The 27,085-nt window shown below is 46.5% G+C and overlaps 2 protein-coding genes across 3 annotated transcripts in view; one reads left to right on the top strand and one right to left on the bottom strand.

Moving 5' to 3' along the window:
- Positions 1 to 14,168: 14,168 nt before the first annotated feature.
- On the bottom strand, positions 14,169 to 16,888 carry PIGC (phosphatidylinositol glycan anchor biosynthesis class C). Of its 2 annotated transcripts, none has more exons than XM_049881203.1 (2): positions 16,601 to 16,888; positions 14,169 to 15,564 (listed from the first exon to the last, which is right to left on the bottom strand). In XM_049881203.1, the coding sequence occupies exon 2, from the start codon at positions 15,354 to 15,356 to the stop codon at positions 14,463 to 14,465; it is 894 nt and encodes a 297-aa protein (XP_049737160.1). In that variant the 5' UTR covers positions 15,357 to 15,564; positions 16,601 to 16,888; the 3' UTR covers positions 14,169 to 14,462. The 2 variants fall into 2 exon arrangements, with proteins under 2 accessions (XP_049737160.1, XP_049737161.1); XM_049881204.1 differs by lacking the exon at positions 16,601 to 16,888 and adding an exon at positions 16,314 to 16,563.
- The window catches only part of C3H1orf105 (chromosome 3 C1orf105 homolog), a 27,437-nt gene continuing 17,193 nt past the window's right edge, over positions 16,842 to 27,085 (top strand). The window contains exons 1-3 of the mRNA XM_049881205.1: positions 16,842 to 16,848; positions 17,733 to 17,818; positions 21,338 to 21,428. The gene's annotated coding sequence lies outside the window, so the exon portion shown is untranslated. The remainder of the gene's footprint in view (positions 16,849 to 17,732; positions 17,819 to 21,337; positions 21,429 to 27,085) is intronic.

Raw genomic sequence — 27,085 nt, 5'->3', positions numbered from 1 at the left:
ACAACCCACCGGCACCTGAACCCAAGGTCAGCCACATCTCCAAGAGACCAAAGAAAGACTCGTGAACCAGTGATCATGACATATGGTTTATTTGGGAAGCTTACTTACAGGACCGTGGCTCAGGGCGGCAGCTGGACCAGTTTAGTGCTCCGCAACCACCTAGCAAGGGACACAAGCTTATATACCATTCCAGCTGGGACCAAGGCTCATTGTTTTCTCCCACATCCTTGGGCAGTCAGTGTTCCCAGGGACTTCACCTCCAGGCCCAGATGTTTTCCTTCTTGTTGCTAAGGCATTCTTTGGCCTTGGCCGCTGGCCCAGTCATGCCACCCCTGGCCTCGTACCTTATCCTGAGTCCATCCCAAATTCATCCCCAGCGTACTTCAGGGAAGAGCAAAGCTGATTCCATTAGGAGGGGCTGCATATAGCTGGGTAGCATTACCCTACAACCAGTTACTATTGAATTGCAGTGTGGTCAGCATTAAAATCAGATTAGGTGACAGGCTACTGGACAAGTCAAGACAATGAACTGCTACTTCTATACTCGCTGTTCAATCAAATCAAATTTTATAGGACTTTATATCAGGTCTTGATTTTCAGCCCGAGGCCATATCTTCAAGGAACCTCATGCACAGGCGCCATCGCCAGTGCAGGCACGGAGCAGAGAAAGCCTCGGCAATCCCCAGGAGGTGGAAGAGTCTTAAGGGTCCCGAGGACAGTGACCGAGAAGTCACTGAAGTTGGCCCTGCAGGAGTACCCACCTCTTGAAACAGCTGGTGGCAAAGTATGTTTTTGAAGCTCTATATAACACTTCAAGAAAGCCTAGTCGCTCAGGGTCTTTCAAGGCTATTTGTTCTTCTCCTGCTGCTCAACAGAGAGCAAGTTAGAGCTGAGGAAACGATTCCTTCTGCCAGCCTTCTTTTTCAAAGACAAAAATCCTCTCGGCTGCATACACAAAAGCTGCCAGGGGCCTAAAGATGTGTTTATTTTGCGGTTTACAAAGAGCAGGAGGCCCACAGTGTTCCACTATCCACAGTCCAAATGTTACTTGGGTGGCACAAGGCCATGGGCCATCCTGGGGTGAGCAGCAAGCCAGTCACGCTTGGGAAGTGGAGCGGCTCCTCTGACCCAGCTTTACAGGTGCCCATGGAACAGTAGCTTCCCTCGACCTCAGCCTGGATGAAACCGGTTTGTTCCATTGTCCCAACAGCACTATAGTCAGGAGTGCAGAAACAGTCTGTTTCGGACAGAAGAAGACAGGAGACCTTGGGCTGGTCCTTGGTGCCATTTATACCTACCTTAGGGCCCCTGTGTTACCTGATGGGCACAAGGAGGCTCCAGCAGGACAGGGCGGCTAGGCTCATGGTGGTGAGCAAACATCGGGCAGTTGGGAAACACATGCTTCCTAACTACCCGCTCTGCGGAATCCTCTCATCAGTCACAGTAAAGTACCTGGGAGGAACATGGTGTTTTGGTTTGGTGCGCAATTGGTGTTGTCTTCCAAGATAAACCAATACTGATGGGAAAAGAATACGGAAGCCAAGAGTGTTGGCATGGTCTAAGCTAGCTCATTCCACCAGGTCTTCTGCCGTTTCTACTCCACCTCTCCCATGCAGCTCAGCACACCTGGGTGCCCCCAAGTGGCCAGGGCATGTGCCTTCTCAGGCCTGACCTTCCACAGGGCCTTGGTTCTGACTTTATGTTAAGTTCAACTCTGGCTCTCACCTAAGCTGTAGTCACTTTGCCCAGAATCAAACTTTGTAGAACATTGCAGATGACACCACACCACTGATGGAAGTTTGCACAGTTCTCAGAAGTTTGTGTCATTATCCACTGAAGGCCCCTGTCAAAATGCACATTACCCAGGGAATTAGTGCATTAATCCCACTAGCAAACAGTAATAGCATGTTCATGATGATGTGAGGCCTGTGCACAAAGACCACATCTCCTTCAAGGTGAAGAGAACCCTCCAGAAATGCACCACTCCTCCCCACCAACATGCACACTCTTACCCACTGCTATCTGCTGTGAACCCAACCAAAAAACCAAATCCACTGCCTTCAAGTCGATTCCAACTCATAGCAACCCTATGTGACAAAGTAGAACGCCGCATAGGGTTTTCTTGATTGTAATCTTCACGGAAGCAGATCACCAGGCCTGTCTTCCACAGTGTCACCGGGTGGGTTCAAGCCATCAAACTTTAGCAGCCAATCACAAACCACTTGTATCACAGAGGGGCCTCCCTTGAACCCCCTGGGACTTATATCTTTAACTCTTTTATCACAGTTTATATCAGTCATCACGAGAACCCCTAGATGGCTAGGTTGCCCTCCTCTTTGACCTCTAATCCCCATACAGTTCCGTACGTCCCTATCCTGTCCCCTCTTCCCAGCTCTCCCCTCCTGAAGCCCTTCCACTGTGTCCTCTGCAATTCACAGCCTGTGATCAGCATATTTCCTGTATCTTCAGTCCCCTGGCTCTGACAAAGCCAGATTCTTCACCTTCCTGCTCTGACAAAGCCAGATTCTCCCCTGAGGGCACTGCTTCCTTTGCAGCCTTCTTGAAAGGTGGCTGCTTGTGTCCACAACCTTCAGACTGCTGCACCTGAAGTGGGGTGGGACTGCTGTTCCCCACATTTGCTCTCAGACCATTTGCCCTCCTCCCTAGAACCCACGGCTCTGAGCCCCATGGCACCAGATCATAGCACACACAACCCCTCATCCTTGTTTCATGTAACCCCAGTTCATTCCCCCTTACTTCACAATTTTAGCTCCTATTTTATCATCACTGTCTCCAGTACTACACCTGTCTTAACTCTTGGGGATGGCCACATCCCTGCAGGTAATCCTCACCCTCCCACCTTGCCTCTCATTTTCTTGGACATCACTCCTCCAGTGATCTTGCCCTCCACCCTACTCAGCTACTTACTTCCAAATGTACACCCTTGTCTTTATCCACTCTCAGACCTCCACTTCCTATCTTTCTAGTCTATTCCCTCCGTTCTCATAACCCCCAAGACCTCTAACACATTTTTATTGTCCCCATTCCCTTGAGGTTCACTGTCCTTCTTACCCCACTTAAACTCCATGGCCAATCATTATAATCATGCCTGTGTGTGTGTGTACATACATACCTTTCTCCCTTAACCTTCTCTCAGTTTACCCTGGGTAAATCCACCTCTCCACCTACTCTGGTGTGCCCCATGTCACTGTTCATGGTCTAGAAAACACACAAACACAACCAAGCTCTCTGGTTTCACTTTAAATTAATGACTACATACTCACCAAAACCAAACCCGTTGCCATCAAGTCTATTCAGACTCGTAGCGACCCTATAGGACAGAGTAGAACTGCCCCCACAGAGTTTCCAAGGAGCACCTGGTTAACAGCCATAGACCTTAACCACTATGCAACCAGGGTTTCCAATCAGAAAAGAACTTCCAAAGATTTCTATCACTTCATCTGCCCACTTTCCAGCATCTGAATCCCTATACTCTGCCTTCCCACTTGTTACCACAAATCAGCTCTTCCTGGCCTTGTCTAAAGCCAATCTCTCCACTGGTGTTCTAGATCCCACCTCCTCTTGCCTACTCAGGAATACTGCTCCAGCAATGCTCCCCTCTCTCTCTCATCAGTTTTTACTCTGAACTGTTTCATTTCCACCAGCACACAAACATGCTATCATTTCTCCTATCTTAAGAAAAAAAAAAGTCCTTGTCCTCACTTCCCCTTTCAGTTTCTGTCCTGTTTCTTGGCTGCCCTTTGGATCAAAAATTCCAGAAAATTGTCTGTACTTGCTGCCTCCAGTTCTTCTCCTGTTCTCTCGTAAACCCTCCAAAGAGTTTTTTACTCCTACCAAAAAAACCCATTGCCATCAAGTCAGTTCCAACTCATAGTGACCCAATAGGACAGAGTAGAACTGCCCCATAGGGTTTCCAAGGAGCACCTGGTGGATTCAAACTGCCAAACTTTTGGTTAGCAGACACAGCTTTTAACCACTATACCACCAGGGTTTCCTCCCACTACTGCCCCAAACAAAATTTTTTTTCAAGGATTCCAATGATCTTCTCCTTGCTAAGTCCAATGGTCAGTTCTGTCCTTGTCTTACTCAATTTATCAGAATTTGACAGTTGTTCACCCTTCCATCTTGAGACACATTCTGCACTTGACTTCCAGGACACTAAGTTCTCTTGGTTTCCTCTTGCCTCAGTGGTTGTGCTGTCCCAGACTCTTTGCTTGTTCTTCTTCTCCCCAAGATTTTAATTCAGTCTGTGGGCCTCTTCTCTGTCTATCCCCATGTCTAGTCTCATGACTTTACATACAATTTACATACCAATAATTTCCAAATTTTTATCTCTATTCCATACATCTCTCCCAAACTCCGGAATCATATCTCCAATTCCTTACTCAACATTTCTGCCTGCATGTCTAAAAGACATTTCAAAACCAATATGCCCACAAACAAACCCTGATGGCGTAGTTGTTAAGAACTACAGCTGCTAACCAAAAGGTCGGTAGTTTGAATCCACCAGTTGCCCCTTGGAAACCGTATGGGGTAGTTCTACTGCTATAGGGTCACTATGAGTCAGAATCAACTCGGCAGCAGTGGGTTTGGTTTGGATTGGTTATGCCCCAAACTGAATTCCTGATCTACCTCCCAAAAACTCCACCCACACTCCACCCCTCACTCCCTTCTCAGTTGATGGAGTCGGCATCTTCCCAGTTGCTGAGGCCAAAAACCTCAGGATCATTCATGAGTTGTCTTTCACACCCAACATTTGTCAGAAAGCCCTGTTGGTTCTACCTTCAAACTGTATCCAGCATGTGACTATTTTTCACCACTTCCTCTGCTATCACCCTGATCTGAGCCACCAACATCTCTTGCTTGGATTACTGCAGCAGCCTCCCAAATGCTTCTCCCTGCACCTACTCTTGCCCTACAGTAAACAGAATAAGCCTTTAAAAGCATGTGTCAGATCATGTCCCTCCTTTGCCAAAGCCCTGCCAACAGCTCCCATCTAAATCGGAATAAAAGCCAAGGTCCTTTTAATAGCCTAGAATGTATCTTATGATGTAGCCCCCCTAAACACACACACAGACACACACACAGCCTCTCTGACCTCACCTTCTATTCTCCTTGTTCACTCCATTTCAGCCTCTGCCTGCTCTTCTCCCAAGATGCCAAGCATTCTTCTGCCTTAGGGCCTTTCCAGCAGCTGTTCCCTGTATCTGGAATGGTCTTCCCCAGGAAATCTGGATTATTCCCCTCACTTCCTTCAAGTCTTTGGTTAAATGTTAACCTTTTCCATGAGACCTGTCTGAACCCCAGTTTGACACCATGCCACTTCTCCTGGTTTTCATAGCATTTCTTACCTTCTATCAGTAATGCAATGTACTTATTATATGTTTATTGCTCCACTATGTCAAGGATCTTTGTTTTAATCATAGATATATCCCAAGCACATAGACCAGTGACTGTCACATATAAATGCTCAATAAATATTTGTTGAGTGAATAAATTCCTGAGGCCAAATATCATAAAAGTATGTACAGGTAGGCCAAGGTAGATACTAAATGTTTGGATGTTGAAGGAAGAGAGTAAGAGAGGGGATGAAGATGGATTTGACAAGGCATTAAATGTAACTGTCTACCAATTTGCCTTTATGCCTAGACACAATTCAGTTGTCAAGAAGGCATGTACAGCCCAAACTGTCAATGTAGTCCCCTCTGATTCTCAGTCTTCTCAGCTGTAAAGTGGAAAAATAGCTGTCTTAAAGGGTTGTTATAAGACATAAATAAGGTAATGTATATAAAGTGACTATCAGTTTGTCGTACTGTGGGGGCTTGCATGTTGTGTGATGCTGGAAGCTATGTGACCGGTATTCAGATACCAGCGGGGTCACCCATAGAGGACAGGTTTCAGCTGAGCTTCCAGACTAAGACAGACTGGGAAGACATACTCGGCAGTCTACTTCTGAAAAGAGTTAGCTAGCAAAAACCTTATGAATAGCAGCAGAACACTGTCTGATATAGTGCCAGATGAGCCCCCCAGGTTGGAAGGCATTCAAAAGACGACTGGGGAAGAGCTGCCTCCTCAAAGTAGAGTCGACCTTAATGACGTGGATGGAGTAAACCTTTTGGGACCTTCATTTGCTGATGTGGCACGACTCAAAATGAGAAGAAACAGCTGCAAACATCCATTAATAATCAGGACCTGGAATGTGTGAAGTATGAACCTAGGAAAATTGGAAATCATCAAAAATGAAATGGAATGCATAAACATCGATATCCTAGGCATTAGTGAGCTGAAATGGACTGGCACAGGCCATTTTGAATTGGACAATCCTATAGTCTACTATGCTGGGAATGACAACTTGAGGAGGAGTGGTGTTGCATTGCATTCAAGATTTCAAGATCTATCCTGAAGTACAATGTTGTCAGTGATAGGATAATATCCATACACCTACAAGGAAGACCAATAAATACAACTATTACTCAAATTTACACACTAACCACTAAGGCCAAAGATGAAGATATTGAAGATATTTATCAGCTTCTCCAGCCTGAAATTGATCAAACATGCAATCAGGATGCGTGGATAATTGCTGGTGATTGGAATGCAAAAGTTGGAAACAAAGAAGAAGAATCAGTAGTTGGATAATATGTCCTTGATGACAGAAACAATGCCGGAGATCGAATGATAGAATTTTGCAAGACCAACGACTTCTTCATTGCAAATACCTTTTTTCACCAACATCAACAGCGACTGTACACGTGAACCTCGCCAGACAGAATACACAGGAATCAAATCGACTACACCTGTGGAAAGAGATGATGGAAAAGCTCAATATCATCAGTCTGAACAAGGCCAGGGGCCGACTGTGGAAAAGACCATGAATTGCTCATATGCAAGTTCAAGCTGAAACTGAAGAAAATCAGAGCAAGACCACGAGAGCCAAAATACGACCTTGAGTATATCCCACCTGAATTTAGAGACCATCTCAAGAATAGGTTAGATGCACTGAACGCTAATGACCAAAGGCCAGATGAGTTGTAGAATTACATCAAGGACATCATACATGAAGAAAGCAAGAGGTCACTGAAAAGACAGGAAAGAAAGAAAAGACCAAGGTGGATGTCAGAGGAGACTCTGAAACTTGCTCTCAAACATCGAGCAACTAAAGCAAAAGGAAGAACTGATGAAGTAAAAGAACTGAACAGAAGATTTCAAAGGGCATCTCAAGAAGGCAAAGTAAGGTATTATAATGACATGTGCAAAGAGCTGGAGATGGAAAACCAAAAGGGAAGAACACGCTCGGCATTTCTCATGCTGAAAGAACTGAAGAAAAAATTCAAGCCTAGAGTTGCAATAGTGAAGGATTCTATGGGGAAAATATTAAACGACACAGGAAGCATTAAAAGAAGATGGAAGGAATACACAGTCATTATACCAAAAAGAATTAGTCAACGTTCAGCCATTTCAAGAGATAGCATATGATCAGGAACCCATGGTACTGAGGGAAGAAGTCCAAGCTGCTCTGAAGGCACTGGCGAAAAACAAGGCTCCAGGAATTAACGGGATATCAACTGAGATGTTTCAACAAACGGATGCAGCACTGCAAGTGCTCACTTGTCTATGCCAAGAAATAGGGAAGACAGCTTCCTGGCCAACTGACTGGAAGAGATTCATATTTATGCCTATTCCCAAGGAAAGTGATCCAACTGAATGTGGAAATTATAGGACAATATCATTAATATCACAAGCAAACAAAATTTTGCTGAAGATCCTTCAGAAGCGTCTGCAGCGGTGTATCAACAGAGAACTGCCAGAAATTCAGGGTGGTTTCAGAAGAGGACGTGGAAGCAGGGATATCATTGCTGATGTCAGATGGATCCTGGCTGAAAGCAGAGAATACCAGAAGGATGTTTACCTGTGTGTTATTGACTATGCAAAGGCATTCAACTGTGTGGATCATAACAAATTATGGATAATATTGCGAAGAATGGGAATTCCAGAACACTTAATTGTGCTCATGAGGAATCTGTACATAGATCAAGAGGCAGTTTGGACAGAACAAGGAGATACTGATTGGTTTAAAGTCAGGAAAGGTGTGCATCAGGGTTGTATCCTTTCACCATACTTATTTAATTTGTATGCTGAGCAAATAATCCAAGAAACTGGACTATACGAAGAAGAACAGGGCATCAGGGTTGGAGGAAGACTCATTAACAACCTGCGTTATGCAGATGACACACCCTTGCTTGCTGAAACTGAAGAGGACTTGAAGCACTTATTAATGAAGGTCAAACACCACAGCCTTCAGTATGGATTACACCTCAACATAAAGAAAACAAAAATCCTCACAACTGGACCAATGAGCAACATCGTGATAAACGGAGAAAAGATTGAAGTTGTCAAGTATTTCATTTTACTTGGATCCACAATCAACAGCCATGGAAGTAGCAGTCAAGAAATCAAACAACGCATTACACTGGGCAAATCTGCTGCAAAGGGCCTCTTTAAAGTGTTGAAGAGCAAAGATGTCACCCTGAAGACTAAGGTGCACCTGACCCAAGCCATGGTATTTGCAATCGCATCATATGCATGTGAAAGCTGGACAATGAATAAGGAAGACCGAAGAAGAGTTGACGCCTTTGAATTGTGGTGTTGGCGAAGAATATTGAATATACCATGGACTGCCAAAAGAACGAACAAATCTGTCTTGAAAGAAGTACGACCAGAATGCTCCTTAGAAGCAAAGATGGTGAGACTGCGTCTCACATACTTTGGACGTGTTATCAGGAGGGATCAGTCCCTGGAGAAGGACATCATGCTTGGTAAAGTACACGGTCAGCAGAAAAGAGGAAGATCTTCAACAAGATGGATTAACACAGTGGCTGCAACAATGGGCTCAAGCATAACGATTGTAAGGATGGCGCAGGACCGGGCAGTGTTTCGTTCTGTTGTGCATAGGGTTGCTATGAGACAGAACCAGCTCCACGGCACCTAACAACAACAACATATAAAGTGCCTAAAAAACCAAACCTGCTGCCGTCGAGTCCATTCCGACTCATAGCGACCCTATAGGACAGAGTAGAACTGCCCCGTAGAGTTTCGAAGGAGCGCCTGGCAGATTCGAACTGCTGCCCTTTGGTTAGCAGCCATAGCACTTAACCACTATGCCAGGAGGGTTTCCTATAAAGTGTCTAAAGTAGCTACTATTTTTCATTAAATCCCAGTGTGCCATTTTCTTCCTGAACTTATAGGAACCTCAGACAGTATAGTTATTTCCAAAACCACAATTCAGCAAGACCTTCAAGACGCTTACTGAATTTCATTATAAAAATGAATATGAATAACTTCCACAAGATGCCACTATGTCCCAGCCCTATTTCCCCAAATTCAAGGGATTTGAAATATTGTATAACTGTGTGGCTGATGCCCTCTGCTGGCTTATTTTTGTTTTCTTTGTCCTTGAGCCTTTGGCTTTGAAGATGGCTCCATACGCACCCTCTCATATGCTCGGTATGAATTCTTAAATCCATAGTTTAAGCTGGCTGCCCAAAGGCTTTCTCAAAAGTTTACAATAGTGACACAGCTTACAGGAATAACACTGACATCACTGTGGTCACCACACAGGATCACTGCTGTGTGTGCGTGCGTGCGTGTGCGGGTGTCTGATTACTGCTGCACTCACATCCCTGTGCAGCTTCTAGCTACATGCCCATCGTTTATCAGCCACATCATGGCACAAGATAAGCACAGCTGCAACCTTTCCTCTACCCCTCCCATCCCAACTACAATCCCTAGCACCATTTTGGAGGGATGGGCAAAGCTGCCTCCCCATTCCTCCCTCCTGGCTCTCACTTGCCCGCTGCCACCAGCCTCCCATCTTATACAGAGTGACAAGAAGCAGAGCTGAGGGGAGGAGATCTAATGCAAACAAGATGCAACAGATCCGGATTTAACCCTTCCCTTCCCTTGGCTCACATTCACCATAACATTCCCAGTAAGTGGAAACCACTGGTATTTTGTTGGCACCCTTTAAGTGTGGTTTCAATTTCAGAGACTGGCTGGATGACTGAAACTAAGTGATAAGTACCTTTCCCAGCAACTCTCACACTAGGTCATGCCAGTCGCTACCTCGGCCTGAATCCCACGCCATTGGCAACGCTTAAGGGTGGGGAGTTCTTAATATTTTCTTACAAGTGGTTTAGCTCTTCTTCATTTGCAGTTTTTCCCAAACTGTTTTGGAATCCATTTGTATTCCAGGCATTTGCCGACTTCTTGGAGTTAAATGCAAAAAGTGTATAAATTTATATTTTCATTTGTCTTGCCCAAATTTCAAAGGGTGTCTTCTCCTCCTAACAAGTCATATTTTGGTGGACAAATCAACATTCGTTTTCGCTCCTCCCAATAAGTCACAACTTGGTGGATAAATCAACATTCCTTTTCACCCTTGGCAATTTTATAGGCAGTTTATATATCCTTCCAGCCTTCCTCCCAGAGTGTGGTGGTCTAGTCTCTAACCCACATTCATGGGGCAGCCCCTTTCCCTCTATTCCTATCATTTTGATTATCCTGGTTATCCTTCTGTGATGCATTTCCAATTCCACTATAGCCTGGTTGTGGGGCAAACACTCAATATAAAGAATTCCCAGTAAGAAGCACTGGGTTCTCTTTAGATTTCAATACCCTTCTAAATTATGCCCAGAAGTTTGAGCCCTTGTCCACTGGATACTGTGTATGGGACACTTCAGCCTGGATGCATCACCTCAGGCACTTCGCAGTTAACACATCCCATTCTGACCTCACGATGGGCATCACCTCTAAAACCCACTCCCAATTCTGTTTGTTCATGGCAGTCAATGGAAACACAAAATCACTCAGGCTGGAAGCCCCATCATCATCCTCTGATGTTCTTCCTCCCTCCCAACATGAAGTTGCCAAATCCTCTGAAAATCTCTCTAATCAGGCCACTCGTCTTCGTGCCCACTGCCACCCCCCTCAGTCCAGACCACTGGCCCCATAATTTCTTTGCTCTCCATGCTCAACCTCTAATTTCACCCCAAAAACTGCTGCCAGAACTAACAGATAGGAAGAAAGAAAGGTATGTTTGGTGGGACAAAATATATATTTGTTGATAGATGCCGTCAACTCTGACCCATGGCAACCCACATGTCCCAGAGGAGAACTGCTCCATAGGATTTTCAGTGGCTTTCAGAACAGACCTGTCAGAATAGATCACCAGGCCTTTCTTCCAAGGCTCCTCTGGGTGGATTCAAACCACTAACCTTTTTGTTAGTAGCCAAGTGCTTAACCATTTGCACTACCCAGGGACTCTCTCTACCAGGGCTTCAAACCACTTCTAATCTGTTCAGTCACGGCTGATGGGAACAAGGCAGGGCTTTGAACCAGTTTGAAGTGGTTCAGTCATGGCCAACAGAAACAAGGGCAGTTTACACATCGCATAGCAACCAAAATCTCTTGTGCATGGGCTTTTGACCCGAGCAGGGAACAGGCAGCCACTCAAAGATGGCAGCCAACTGCGCTGCTTGGAATGTGTGTTGTTCTCCACAGTCCTGCCAATAATCTAATCTTCCACACCAGGCTCCTCAAAGTTTCCTCATGCAGGAGGCTGGATTATTGGCTCCTGAAAAGTTTCCTGATACAGAGGGTGGATTATTGGCAAGACTGTGGAGAGCACCACACATTCAAAGCAGCACAGTCAGCCACTATCTCAGAGCCAGGCACCGCTGTTTCCTACTCAAAAGCCCATGTGCAAGATTTGGTTGCTATGCAACATGTTTGCTGCCCTTGTTTCTGTCACCGTGACTGAACTGCTTAGAACCAGTTCAAAATTCTGCTCTCTACATATATGTATGCATATACTAATACATAATCTTTCCATTTTAAAATCTCCTTAATTTCCTATTGACTACAGGATTCAATAATTCAAAGTATTCAGTATTCTCAGGCCTCATCCCCTCTCACTATAGCCCATCTACCCTAGGCTTCTCATCATTGCCAGAATGCAATGTTCATTCTAGTTGTAATATCCTTCTCCCACAACCACCATTCTTCTATCCACAGAGTCTCCTGCCCCACCCTTCACCCCACATCCAATCCACAACTTCCCATCCTGTGCCACCTCCATACTGAACTTCTACAACCACCAAAGTGAATCAGACCTTGGGTGACTCTAAACCCTATACAGTGTGATAAGAAAGAGCTGTAAATGACACAGGCACATAATTCATCCCACGAAGGAGCCATTCTTCAAAGTGGTTCAAATTTCGGGAACCCTGTTCATATCCATGGATAGGTTGCCATATAAGTTCCCTAAAATTGGTGATTGGAAACTCATTCAAACATGGCAAATGTATTAAAACATAAAAAACAAATGACACAATTTGATACAATTCTTTACCGCCTTCAACCAGCAATGCCTGGCCCTGTTCTTGATGTAGACTATATAATAAACGTGAGCCAAATCTGGCCACTCTAGAGGTGTTAAGAAGGCCAAACACAATGCAGGTCAGTAAATGGATGCTCCAGGCTCCACAGGTCTGTCTCTGAGACCCTTCTCTACCATTGGCCAGTGTCCTTGGGTCCATAAAACTAGTCCAATTGACTTTAGTCAAGAAAACCACCCATTTTTGATCATGAAACATAATAGCCATCTGTCCCAATTCTAATCAGAAAAAAACGATGTGAGATGACAGGGCTGAAGGCACTAGTTCAAAATCCTGTTCAAGGTTTAATAAATCTAAGTTTAGAGAAATAAGAACATTACTTCTTAGGAATACCATGCCCTGATGAGATTTCTGAATATCTAGGAAGAAGGGGGCAGTAGAGCAACTTACCCCAAATGAATTACCCCCTGAAGACCATCTGTTCTGAAAGGCACCTGTTACCTTTTACACCTTGTCTCTGCTCTCAAGTCTTCCTATCAATGTACGAACAGTAATAAAACATTAAATAGTGGGACTTATCAGCCATTCTCATTCTTCTAAAGCAGTCTGTATATATGGTCTCATTTAATCATCACAATCCTAGAGATAGATATTATTCCCACTTTCACAGATGAAAATACTGAGACATAGTGCAGTTAAGTAACTAGTCCAGTATCTGGTAACTTACTCCCTCCTTAAACAAGCTGGGTTCTCCGCCCCCCCATTTACCTGCAATTTAGAGCCCAAATTCTTGAGTATCCACAGGCCCCAAATTGTTACTCAAACCTCCCACCCTCCAACACCCACCCTGCAAGTCTTCATAACCTTAGACTCCCATTAAACATACTCTCCCTTCTGTGCCAAGAACACACATGGCACAGTAGTAACAGTCACATTTTACTTGCAAATGTTTTGTGGCCTGCCTAGGAGTTCCTTTTATTTAAACTTGAGACAAAATTTACAAGTCAGATTTCATACTAAAAATCAGGTGTGCTGCTAGTGAAATTTCCTTTGAATTCCAAAGATCTGAATCTAGGCCCAAGTTCTGAATAGAAACAATCAGACTGAGCAGAGTAGTTGGCCTCACTGGACAGGGTTTGCTTTCTCCAGTTTTCCACAGTTGCCATTAGTCAAAGTAGACCAGCTTCACTTGCTCACGTTACTGACCTGGCCCTTGAAGGCCTTTGCCATCTTGCTCTAAACAACCATCTTTTACCCATTTAAATCCTCCAAGACTAACCTAAAATGCCAACCCCTTCATTATTTCCTAATCATTCCAGCTGAACTTATCCCCAGTCTCTCTGAGCTCCCATAGCATCCCATAGTACTCTTATAGTTGTGTACTTGCTTCACTGTCTCCATTAGACTGTAAGCAACTAAGTGCAGTGCCTCTACATTGTTCATCTTTGTGTCCCCACAAAAGCACCTTAGCCCAATGACAGATAAAGTTGCCCATAAATGTTTGCTAAAATATATTTATGGATATATACAGAACTAAACAGAAACTCTGAGTTTAACCGACCAACTTTGTGATCCTGGGCAACTAAACTGGACAGTGACTCTATATCAACAGTAACTATATATACGGTGGCTCTATATACACGGTGACTCTATATATAAACAGTAAGTCTATATACATAGAATTTTATTCTCTCATTCTGCATGTCCCTTTGTCTATCCCCTACTTACAGAAAAATCATGAGACAAATCGACTGATGTGTTGTTGTTTTTTTAATAAATAGAAGCCACATCACTTCACTGGTTACAGCAAATAATAAATAAGAGGCAATAATTCGAGACGGCCCACAAAGCTTTGTCATCCACAGAATAATAGAAAGGATAAGGACCTTCACCACCTCAGCCTTTGGTTAACTTTTTCTTTTAATCTCTGCTCTCCCACCCACATCAGCATGCTACTCCCAGAACGGAATTCCGTCTTCAAATCTTGGTTAGCTAGGAGGCTAGTTTACAAGCTTGCCTTAGTAATGGAGTCTGGAGATTCCTAACTTAGCTGAGGAACCTAGACAAGTCTTCTTTGATTTCAGCTTCATCCCAAGGCCCATGAATGTTTTCTTTAAAGAGCTGCAGGCGAATGAGGTAGAAAGGGCAGAGACACGAGATGGAAACAAGCAGAAGGGCAAAGAGTATGGCTCCCACACCACTGATGGATAACAGGCCTCCCAAGGATGCAAACGCGAAAAGCAGTGTGACCCCCACGTAGCTGCGAGGGGTACATGCCTTCAGTTTCTTCTGCAACATGGGCCACAGGGCAAAAATCTGGATGGCAAATGTCACCATGATGAAGGCATGCAGGGACCGGGGCAGGCGTGAGGCCAGGCAGACAGAGGCAAAGATGGCCATGTTCAAGGACAGTGTGCTGGATACGATGGCTGCATTGGCACCATAGTCGAAGAAGATGAGGTGGCCTAACAGCATGAAGACTGACATGGCATAGATGGTGTCAGTGCTGACAGACTCTGTCAGGGTCTTCAGCACTGGTGAAAAACCATATGTAAAAGTAATGAAAACTAGTGCACTCTTCAGGTCTGCCCACCGAGTCCGCCCACTTTTCTTCCGCCCTTCACCTCCATCAATGAGATCAAACAAAACATAGCCAATCAATGAAGAAGCCAGGCCAGTCCCAAAAAGCCAGTGAGGGGCCAGAAGACCTTCGTCCATATACCACCAGATAACCACAAAAACACACACACTGCACAGCTGCTGTATCACCACACTGGACTCAAACACCACAGCCCAATATTGGTATTTCCGGGCATAGATGTTTTTCCGGAAATCTTCCAAGAACCGTGGATCCACGTAGTTATCGGGAAACGGCTGTCGCTCATACAAGACCTTCTGCCACCTGGCCTCCTTGGTGTTAGTTACTGGCTGGTCACACATTATCCTTTCCCTCAAGCTCAGGCCAGGTCAGTCTCCCTCGCAGAAGTCCATGTAGTTCTGGTTCTTTATGAAGTTTTGAAATAAGAGTTCTCTGGAAATTCCATGCTGTGCTGTAGTTGATATTTTACAGACCTTCCCTTGCTTTCAAAGGCAGCAACCCAGGCTAGGCTTGAGCTTGTTCTCTGAGGCAGGACAATACAGCAACTTCCTAGAAAAAGAGAGACTATGAACCTACAAAAGCTGTGAAAGGTCAAGGATAGGACTGAGTTAAAAATCAAACCAACTCAACCCACTAAAAGTCTGAGCAGTAGTAGCCATTTCATAATTATGGACATTTAAACTGCATTTCACATTTTAAAATTATAATTCCTTGAACAATAATACTTACTACTGTTAGCTAGCATTTATTGAGTACCTGTATTTTTTACTATGTGCTAGGTGGCTTACGTACCATCTTTCATTTAATCTTCATAATCTTTCCAAGTTGTATTAGTTCCACTTTAACTAGGAAAACGACTGAGGTTCCAATTGCTTAGGTAACTTCAGCCCAAGGTAACACAGTGGTAAACTGGGGAGCCAGTGTTCAAACCCTAGTCTGATCCCAAAGCCTGGGCCTCACCTCCTGTCTCCCTCTAAGCCAGCTCCTCACTGCTGGTTCCCATACCAGAGTCCGTGGATGGGCTTCAGAGGGGCCGCTCTAAAGTCAACAGTAAACCGCACAATACGGAAAGGTATGAGCTCTGCGGTTTATTTACCCAAAACCAAGGGCTCAAAGGAACTAAAGATTCTTCAACCATTAACCGAGCTGAACATCCTTTGAAGAGCTACGGTCCGACTTAAAACCGCGAAACTCCTGTGAGGACGGAAAAAAAAATCACTCCTTTTCCACAACGGGAAAAAGTCAGAAACACCAGGGCCAATCCAGCAAACCCGCGAAGAAAATTCTTACTGCCCAACCTTTATTTCTTCCATGGAGACCACGATAGGCTTTGCTTCACAAGCCAGACACCCTGGGCGCCCCCGCACTGGAGCAGGGACCCCAGCCCGCAGCCACCCGCTGTGCGGCGCCGATGTGGGCAACGCCCGCCTTCAGGGTCGCGGCGGAGGCAGGGTGGCCCTGGGGGCGCCCTTCCCGCCCTCCCGGGCCTCCCCTGCCTGCCGCCGCCTCTCATCCAGCCTTGGGCCTACGGGGGATGGCAGAGGAGAAGGGGACCCGGAAACACTGACGTCCACTAGGAACCCACCTGCCCGCGGGCTCCCAGGGGTGCGCGGCCGGGAGAGGGCGGCCGCCCGCCTCCTTCCCCATCCGGGGCGCCGGGGTCGCGACGGCGAAGGAACACTTCCGGGTCCGCCACCTCCTCCGCGGCCAGAGCGTCCTTCTCCGCCCAGGGAGCGCCGCGAGGACGCTGCTGCCCCCTGCTGGTTGCTCGCCCTGCGCCTGGTCCCAAGCCGAACGCTGGGCACCTGGGAAAGCTAATCCCGACAGAAAGAGGTAGTGGGGTGTGGGGGGCCGGGCGAGGATAGGGGTGGACGCTGGCTGGGAGACGAGAGAGAATAATAATAATAATTAATAATAATAATATAAAATAATAATAATTCTTTTACTGAGCTCCTGTTATTAAGCCCGGTCCTCAGCTTGGGAATTCCACGCATCCGTGCGTTCTTTGGGCAGGTATTCACCGAGTACGGACAAGCGTCAAGCACTGTTCCCAAGTGCTCCTGATAAAGCAGTCAGTGGAACAGACAAAAAATCCCTGTACTCGTGGGGCTTGCTTTCTTCCACTTTGACCTTCAAAGTAATGAAATCGTGCTCCTTTCGTAGAGGGCAAAACTGAGGCTCAGAGATACTGTCATTTGTCCAAGACCACGCAGGTGGAGAGTGGATGGGCCGAGATTAACACCCAGTTCTCTCTAGTTTCAAACCTTGGTGCTTTCCTCTTTGGCTCCCGGAATGAGTGAGAGTGGAGGACCCTGTGGCTGAAAACATAGCCAGAGGCTTGACACGGGAGGTTGCTAATAGTCCTCCGTGCTCATGGAATATTAGAGGATGAATAAACAGATGAAAGCACTAAGAAGCAAAAAGATACAGTAGAACACAAGATATACTGGACACAAAAGTCAGCAGACCTGAGGCCACGTACTAGCTCTGTGACTCAGGGGAAGTTTTGATTTCCTCATCTGTTAAATGAAGACAACAGTGTTTGCTCTTGGCTACTTCATGGGATGGTTATAAAGGTCAAATATAAAACATGAAAATGTTTTGTAAAGTATTGACTGTAAAGCATGGCTGCTCTCAGATTAGTTTGATCATTGTAATAATGGCAGGGGCCAAGTGTGACAAATTCTACAAAATAACCTCTTTGCATTTCTCTTCAGGTTTCTGTTCCAAAATTTGACAAGATTCCTTGGCTTAGTGAGGCCAGCTTCACAAACAAGCCATTAGTGCTCAGCCTTCCCAAAAGGTAACAGCTCAGCCTCTGAGGGCAGCGGTTTCAAGAAAGGTCTCACAGAGGATGATTTCTTAATAAGGGGTGGAGAGTAGTTATCAGAAGGGCAAGCCTGAGCAGTTGAGAAACCCAAGTCAAGTGCACAAAAACCTGAAATAGCCTGTATTCCCCAGACAGAAGTGAGCACTGAGTACAGGCATGGCCTGGGGAGATACTGTCCGAAATAACTTCCCTCTCTACTGCCACATCTTAACTCTACCAGAGAATTTTGCCCCTGGATGCTACCTTTCTAGACACGCCCTGGCCTCCTTCTCCCTCTTCACCCCACCTTTTTTACTTTGCCTTAGTTTGTTTTGAAATTTTCAAATTTCAATCATCAAGAGCCTAGAGCCATGCAATTCCAGTCTTTATAGAGTAGCCACTCCCTAAATTTGACTTTGAGGCAATCTCTCCCAATGCCACCAGTCCCTCCTCTTCCAAACAAACTGCTATAGAGCACATATTTCTGGGTTTTCTTTGTTTGTTTGAATTTTTGTGCAAAGAGCATTTCAGTGCTGCCACTTGAAATAACTGGGTTTCCTCATGCCCTTCCTCCCCTCTTTTTTGATGAGCTGCTCCCCTGGATATGCTCCTGCGAAGGGGAAATGGAAGGAAGGGGGATGAAATTGTGATAAGCAGGAATTGGATGGGAGAAGCCAGGGGAGGCTGGGGAAGGGCTGGCCAGGGAGGGGGTGGAAGTTCATAGGCATGTCACAGACACATCACACCCACAGGAGGGGTCAGCGCACCGGCATGTAGGGTAGCTTACAAGATAGGTTGTACTCGCTACAAAGAGTTTTTCCTCCTGTTGGTAACTGCCAGGTATCCTCCTGCCCCTAGAGAAGTGACTCTCCATGAGGGACATTCCTGTGGCTCCCGCCTCATCCCCATGTCAGTAACACATACTGTGGCTTTGTCTGCTGCACCTTTGAAAAAACAACATTCTCAATAAGCTGTCACACAGCTTCCGGTATTTTCAGAGCACCTGCAAGTGCTTGTTGTTCGCTTCTGTTGTTTTCACTTAACTTTGAATGTATGTAAACTCTACCTAGTGTCTTAGTGTAGAGCAGCCACTCAGAGGTTCAGTAAGCCCAAAACTTGCTTACAAAATAACACCAGGAGATACAGGTCTTATAAGAGTTGTTAGACCACCAGGGATCAACACCAGTAAAGACACTTTAGCATCTTTCATTGGTGGGGCAGGGGTACAAACTCAAGCACTCAGGAGCATCAGGTCAGGGGCACAAATGAGTAGAGCTGGCCAAATGGGGACTGCAGTGAATAGAGCACCCCTCCACTCCCCTCCACAAAGGGAGCAGCCCACACTCAACCCCAGCCAGTGTTGCCTGCGGGTACCTTAGTCCAGTTGCTGGAAATACTGGTTTTTCTAACAAGGCCAGAAATTTGGATTTTTATGTGAAATTGCTAGTGTTTGACCTCTAACAGGGTAATACCCCACTGTCTCATCCTACCCACACACCTAATGGACCTGTCCCTCCAGCCAGGAACAAAGCGTGCCTGGTGCCAGGCTGCCCCGCCCCCAGCCCCCTTGTTCCTTCATTATATAAGCTTTTCATGTTATTGTCGTAAGTTGCCATCCAGTTGATTCCAACCCACGGCAGCCCCACATGTGCAGAATAGAACCGCAGTCCATAGGGTTTTCAAGGCTGTGACCTTTTGGAAGCAGATCACCAAGGCTTTCTTCCCAGGCACCTCTGGGTGGGTTGGAACTGCCAACCTTTTGGCCAGTAGTCCAGCACTTAACCATTTGTACCACCCAGGGACTCATAAGCCTTTGAGAGGGGTGGGGAAGGGCGAGGAGGGCTTGAGAAAGGCAGGCCAAGAACACAAGTGGCATTCTCAGTGCCTGCCCCCAGTCCCAGCCAGGTGCCGAGTGTCAGAGTGTATATCCGTAGACAGCAGCTGGGAAGGGAAGGGGTGGTTTGTCCTCCTCCAGCCAAGCTTAAACGAGTCACAGGAGAAATTACCTCAGGTGGGCAGTGAAGCTCAACTCACTGCTATTCTGGGAGGATTCGGGCCACTATTCTCAACCCTCATTAAGAGAAATGGAGCTTACCTACCTCAAGAATTCTAAGAAAACAAGCTGACGGTGCCTGTGAGGTGCCCTAAGCTTTCAGGAGTGCAAGATAGGAATGCAAAGTATTTTGAAAGGATGGTTTGTTTCAGTGTCAGTGTTCCTTAAGGAGTAGAAACTCCTCACCTGGCAAAGCCCTGCGTTCTGGCTATCTGGCTATTTATTTTTGGCAAAACCCTTTTCTAAGTTACTGACCTTGGCAAAATGGTCTAGACGTGCCTTAAGTATTAGCTAGCTTTGAGGAAGCAGTTCTAACAAAGAACAGCCTGAAAAAGTAAAAGGACATTTAGTGAAATGTGCCCAGAATGCCCCAGCTCAGAGCTCTGCAGACCCACCTGTGGGGCTGGGGAGGGGAGACATGTGCCTGGTGCAGACCCACACTGGCCTGTTATTCTCTCAGGTTAGCCTGACTATGCTGAAGCCTCGCTCATCATCCATCTCCAAAGCCCCTTCCGTTCACACAGAGGTCCTGTTTATTTAAGATTACGATTCGCTGAAGCAGTTCTAACCTGGCCTTCCGGTCTCTCCTGGTCAGCATTTGGGGCAGGTCCAAGACAAAGGCAGTGAAGGAGCTCCTTCCGACCCACTGCCCCGGTCCCGCAGGGCCCAGGGAAATGGTGAGGAGGATGAAACAACAAATGCCTCTTGAACACCAGACTCCTTTCACACATCTTGGTTATACATGAACAATGGACGATGGAATTCTTCCTCGTTAGAGAGAAGAGGTATTCCTGGCATAACTACCAGCATCCTGAGTCCCTGTGCATGGATGCCGGGGGCATGCACAGTGCTGCACACACACAGGTGACTTGTGCTCACCAGGCCCCACACACTGTGGCCCCTTCCGCTGGAATGACAGGAATCCCAGCAGCCAGGAGGCGGCCACAGGCAGGTCACCCTGGGAAGAGAACAGTGTGCGCTTGCAGCATGGCTGCATCACTGGCTGCCTGGAAGGGATGTTTCTGGAGGAAAAGAGTGGTTGGAGGGAGAAGATGATGCTCCATGGAAGGAAATGGCTGGATTGTGTCAGTGGGCAGGGAAGCAGGTCGGGAGTGAAAGGACAGGCACTCGTGAAGCATCAGTAACTTCATCCTTTCAGAAGGAGATTTGGGGTGCACTTTACTCATCTGCTTTGATGAACTCTCTCTTCCCTGCCTTATTTGTACACTGTCTCTAACCATCCAGAATTGGCGCCAGTTAGTTCAAAACAAAAGGGACAGAGAAGCCCAAGGAACTCAGGAGGGTGAAGCCATCTTTTGGGAGCTCCTTTATGGCCTGGGCCGTCCAGAATTGGGGTGGAGGAGGAGAGCTCCCAGGGGTGTTCTGTCTGAAGCAACTGAGGGTTTGGCTCTTCAGTCCATTGATTCTGGTTCTAACTTTCTCATGTTTTGATGTTTCAGGTCTCCTCAGTCCTCTACGACTTTCCTGATTTCATCCAAGAAGGATTTGAATTTGCCATTTTTGTTTCAAGTTCCAGATGCCTCATCTAAGGTACTCAATTGTTTAAATATTAAGATGAAACCAATAGCACTTCTGGGGTGGTATAGAATGTGAATACGAAGGCATTTCCTATCTCCTTAGCACAGCCCTGCGCTTGGCACATCATCAGTCTCCAATGAGTACTTGTTGCATGAAATAAATGAGCACCCCAACCACCCCATCTCAAAGTGCCTTCGGGCCCCAGTCCCCTAGAATTAAGAATAAAGCTTATCCTGTGGGGATTTTCATTTTGAAATAAGTAGAGAAATACTCAGATTTGTCGTACAGAAACTCGTTTAGTTTACTGCAAAGTAGTTGTGGCAAGGCACACAGGTAAGACCTCAAGACACTGATTTAGAGCTGGAGAATTAGAATTAACAGTTACATTGTTAGTTCAATGGTTAGAGTCAGTCTTTAGACTTCAGGCATTTAACGAGTGGCCTTGGGAGGGAGGCTTGATCACATCTCAAACTTGGAGGAGGTCCCCCATAGCTAGGGTCTCAGGTTGGCTGTGGCAGGCAGTATTTTAGAGGCTCTCCGTCTTTAGGGAGTCAGAGAGACGCTTTGCCATTGCCTTGTTTTTGGTGAATGTGCCAAAGTCCAGGGTTTCTATGTGATTTTTTTCACCTTGGCTTTGCATGGTACAGGCCAGGTGATGTCATCCTTAATCAAGAGTACTGTGTTACATCGTTTTCTTAAGGCCAGCCAGATGGTGTATGTTGCATCTTTCTTCAAGATGAGAGATTAAGGAGGTTGTTTATGACACATTTAAATCCCGAGGCCAATTTACACCAGTTTAGTTATATGTTGCATTTTCTTTGTAACAGTATGCAGGTGCAGGGCTATCTTAGAGAGGTTGTTTACTACAAACTTCACAAGCTTCAAGGTTTCAATTTCTAAATTCAGAAATTTTCTATTTCTAACATCACATTGTAAGTGATTTATGCGTACGTGGTTTGAGAGCAACACAGAAAGCATGCATAAGAAAACTATAAGGTTAGAATCATAAAAAGCAAAACCAATAAAGTAAACATTTCATGATCTAACCCATGAAGACTGTGAAATCTTAGTGACCTGAGCCAATCCTAATTTCTGGAGTCCCTGGCACTCCCCCAAAATGAATTATTCATGTCTCCCACCTACAACCCTTCGCCTATGGAATTTTAAATTAAAAACCGATCATCTCCCCTCCACCTCACAGAATGTATAGAAGGATCTGGCTCCTGGACAACCCGCGGCGACCCTGCATGCTGTACGGAGGATTCTCTGACCTTAGTGGTGCATTTCCCCACAGAGGGAGATAGGCGGTCTCCTCACCTGAAAAACTGCACACCCCTCCTGGTGCTGATGCAGGCAGTGAACGCAGCGCCTGGCCCCTCGGGAGATCTCAGGCCCATGTGAGCCACAAGTATTAGGAGCAGCCGACAGATGCTTACCCAGCCCTTGGTGTTTGCTTTAATGTAGTTCACAGACCAGTGAGTCACAGTTGGAGCCTACACAAATGAGTGGGTGGATGGGCCAGGTACACAACAACAGGAGTTCCATAGCGCAGTACGAAGTACTTTGAGGGGAAGGGGAGGGAAAGGTCACCTCCAGGTTGGGAGAGGGGTGAGCAGAGGTGCAGCAGGTGGATAATCCGAAAAGGAAGTGGCATGTGCCCTGGATCACACTTAGAGCAAAGAGCAGGGGAGGAGCTGGCACTGAAAGGACTCTCAGGTGAAGGGAAGAGCAAAGACACAGAGACTGAAAGTGCCGGAAACGCTCCTCAAGGAGTCGGCAGACAGCAGCATGGGAGTGCAGGGAGGAGAGCCAGACTAGGGGAGCCAGGAGATGGGTGGGCACCCCACCAGAGCAGAGAGGGCCCAAAGGTCAAGAGCATGAGGAGACATTCCAGGTTTGAGCCGAGGAGGGTCAGGGCCAGAGCTGTGCTTGACAGTCACCTCATTAACCCCCAACACCTGGGTGACACCTTGGCAAGCAGGTAAGAGTGGCCGCCAGGACACGGACTGAGGGGGTGAGCGGAGGCACGACGGGCCGCAGTTGATGCAGAATCAACAAGAAGGCCTTCAGCCACTGCGTCTTTCTGAACTTCCTACTTTGGCAGGACCTCACTGCCGCCGGGCGCCCCCTCGTCCCAGGTCAGCTCTGGGTCTCGTGCGCCGTCGCATCCTAGGCGCTAAGACTAGGCCGGGCTCGCCAGGCCAGCGGACGGAGGAGCAGTGTGGTCGCAATGACCGGAAGTGAGAGGCCATCCTCCGGCCGGGCTTAGCGGTTCTCGCCTGCAATACTCACCGCTGGCCACTAGATGCCAGCCAAGAGCAACAGCTGGTCACCCAATAGGCCGCACTGGAGGCCAGTCTCGGGCCGACTCGTGAGGAGTCACAAATACGTGGCTCCTACAATAGGGTCGTTATGAATCAGAATCTGCTGAATGGCAACGGATTTGCCAGAGGAGAACAAGGCACCTCGCCCTGGCCCTGCCGGGGGGTGACCAGGGCCCTTGTGTTTTCGACCGTCAGCTGGTGTGGGTAGGAGAAAGAGAATCGTCCTTGCACGTTGGAAAGGCAAACAGGGAACCGAGGATCCCTGCTCTGTTGGTGACGCCTGCAGGTACCTCAAGCCTGCCTGGTACACAGACCTCCTCAAATGTGATTCCAGCCTCGAGAGTCAGCTGTGAGGATGAAGGCATACACGTGGACACCGTGAGCAAACAGGGCTCAGCTGGCAGCTGCTCCTTTGTGGAAAGAAACTGTGTTGTTTCTCAGGGGAGTGGAATGCAGTGTGGACGCAGTCTGTTCCTGCAACCTGCACTTCAGGGTCCTGCCAACAGGCTGCTGGCAGCCCGCAGCCAGCCAGAGGACCTGGCCCCCATGTGTAGGCACAAAGGTCCTGCCACCTGGCTCCCTCTCTCTTCACTGTCACCGGTCAAAGGGCAGAACTTTGAACTGCACGTTCCTGCCCAGGAGCAGCCCCGCGTGCGGCAGATGCAGTGTACCTGTGTGGAGCAGTGCTTCCTAGTGAATAGAGGGGATGCGGAGGCAAGGAGTCAAGGAGGGGCAGAGACAGTGAGAGAAGAGAAGCTGAGAGACAAAGAAAGGGAGAGACGGAGAGAGAAAGGGAGAGACAGAGAGAGAGACAGAGAAGTAGACGGGCAAAAAACAGAAAAGGAGAGGCAGAGCTAAGAACAAAAACAAATAAAAAATAAAAGATAAAGAAATTAAGCCTCAACCTTTCCCCACTTTTAAGTATCTCCGGTGGAGAGCCGCCTTTGTTAGGCACAACTAGCACCTGCCATCTACAGGCATCAACTTCCTACCTTTCAAGATGCAGTGAAACAGGAAAGCGTATGGTAGTAGCTGAATAACTGAGGCCAAGAGGTGCCTTACTCAGCCATCCACAGCGTGGCAGGAGCAGGTGTGTGGGAGTGATCTGCAGCTCTGCAGCTGGACACCCGAAAACACTTTTGCCCACTGCTGGGGGTGGGGTGTAAATTTAGCTGGAGCTCCTAGGTTCGTAGCAGATTATAAAATGCCACCCTCACCCTCTTTAATCCCTGTCCCCACTTCTCTCTCTGCGCTCTTTGACGTGGGTTTCTTGTTCCAATCGGATGAGTTAGAGTAAAGATGGGAACACATTTATTTTGTCTTTAGCAGACCTGTGGCAGAAAGCCCTGGCTAAAAAGAGGCACAGCTGGGAAATGTATAGGGTGGAGACTTCCAATTTTCTCAAGAATTCTTTTTATTGTTTTTCACTCATTGACTATCAATTTTGAAAGCTCATGACCACCAAGTAGCCTACCTTAAAAACTCCTGTCCTTTTCCTGTTTACGTTGATCAAACACATACTACCACAGATACTTTTTTTTTTAAAGGGAAGTAATAATGGACATCACTGACCTGATATACTGATGGAAATAAAACCATGAATGGTGGATTCATGACTGTCTATTATTTTGTGTTTGTTTGAAATTTTTTCCTAATGAACAGTAAAGCATTTTTTAAAACTGTATTTGGCTTTCCCCCATGCATCTGTCAGCTTATCGTACCTTGGGGGCTTGTGCGTCGCTGTGGTGCTAGAATCCATGCCACCGGTATTCAAATACCAGCAGGGTCACCCATGGCGGCCAGGTTTCAGCTGAGCTCCCAGACTAAGAGGGTCTACTTCTGAAAAAAAAAAAAAACTTATCAGAAATCTGGGCAATGAATAAGGAAGACCAAAGAAGAATTGATGCTTTTGAATTATGGTGTTGGCAAAGAATGTTGAATATACCAGGGGCTGACAAAAGAATGAACAAATCTGTCTTGGAAGAAATACAGCCAGGATGTTTCTTAGGAGCAAGGATGGTGAGACTTTGTCTCAAATACTTTGGACATGTTATCAGGAGAGATCAATCCCTGGAGAAGGATATCATGCTTGGTTAAGTAGTATATATGTATACTACTTGGTAAAGTAGTATATATATATATATATATATATATATATATATATTTTCTCGTAGTTAGGTGCCGTCAAGAAGGGTTCTGACTCCTAGCAACCCTGTAGGACAGCGTAAAACTGACCCATAGTGTTTCCAAGGAGCAGCTGGTGGATTTGAACTGCTGACATTTTGGTTAGCAGCCAGGCTTTTAACCACTATGCCACCAGGGCTCCACATATATGTATATCTGTTGCCATCGAGTAAAAAAAGAGGAAGCCCCTCAACGAGATGGATTGACAATGGTAGCCACAACAACAGGCTCTAGCGTAACAACAATTGTGAGGATGGTACAGGACCAGGCAGTGTTTCGTTCTGTTGTACATAGGGTTGCTGTGAGTCGGAACTGACTCAACGGCACCTAACAACAACAGAGTCTTTTGGGACATTAAAAATGGTTCTCTGGCCACTAATTTTTGGACAAAAAAAAAAAAAAAAAAAAAATTTTTTTTTTTTTAAAGGGTATAAGCATCATATGGGTCCTAAGATCCCACTCTTCCTCTGAGGAAATATAGTTTTTCTTCAACTCTTTAATCCAAAGAACTTCCTGGCTGATTGCCACTAAATAAGTGTGCTATTGGGCAAACCTCCTAACCTTTCTGGCCCACAGTTTCCTCATTGCATTAATTGAGAGAGCTGAACTAGGTGACCTGTGAGGTCTCTCCATTAAAAAGAAGAAAGGGGGTACGGGTGTCAGAGGCCAAGAAGGACAGAGGCAGGACTGTCACTGCTATTCAACGCATGCTCGCCACGTCTATTTTTAAAATCTCCATCTGTGCTTCCATTTTTTAGCTTTTGCTATGTGGACAGGTGTGTGTGTGTGTGGACACAAGAAGACCAAGACAGGCCATGAGCCAGGCCTTAGGAACCACAGCAGGTACTGACCTCGGACATTAGGATATTTTCAGTTGTGGAATGTGAAGAGCAGGCCTTGGCTTCTGGGGACTGGGTGAAATAAGCATCATACTTTGGCCAAGCTACAAACAGGTTGCTGTCACTCTCCTGTCACAGCTGCCATCTGCTGTCATGTGGACAGCTGCTCGAGGAATGAGCGCCCCATTAAGATTTCAGAGCGTCTTCTCTTGGTGGTTGTGACTCTAAAGATGATGTAACCAGGGGCTTGTGCTGTGAACCTTGGCCAGCTCATTCTGGATTCCTCCTGGTGCTGCTGAGCTGGCCTTAAGGAAAGTAAGAG

Source organism: Elephas maximus, chromosome 3, assembly GCF_024166365.1.
Source record: "Elephas maximus indicus isolate mEleMax1 chromosome 3, mEleMax1 primary haplotype, whole genome shotgun sequence".
NCBI lineage: Eukaryota > Metazoa > Chordata > Mammalia > Proboscidea > Elephantidae > Elephas > Elephas maximus.
Note: the sequence above shows the minus strand (reverse complement) of the source record. Positions and strands in the feature narration are given on the sequence as shown.

Coding starts and splice junctions, on each gene's coding strand:
- PIGC (XM_049881203.1), bottom strand. CDS start 15,356: ATGTGTGACCAGCCAGTAACTAACACCAAGGAGGCCAGGTGGCAGAAG.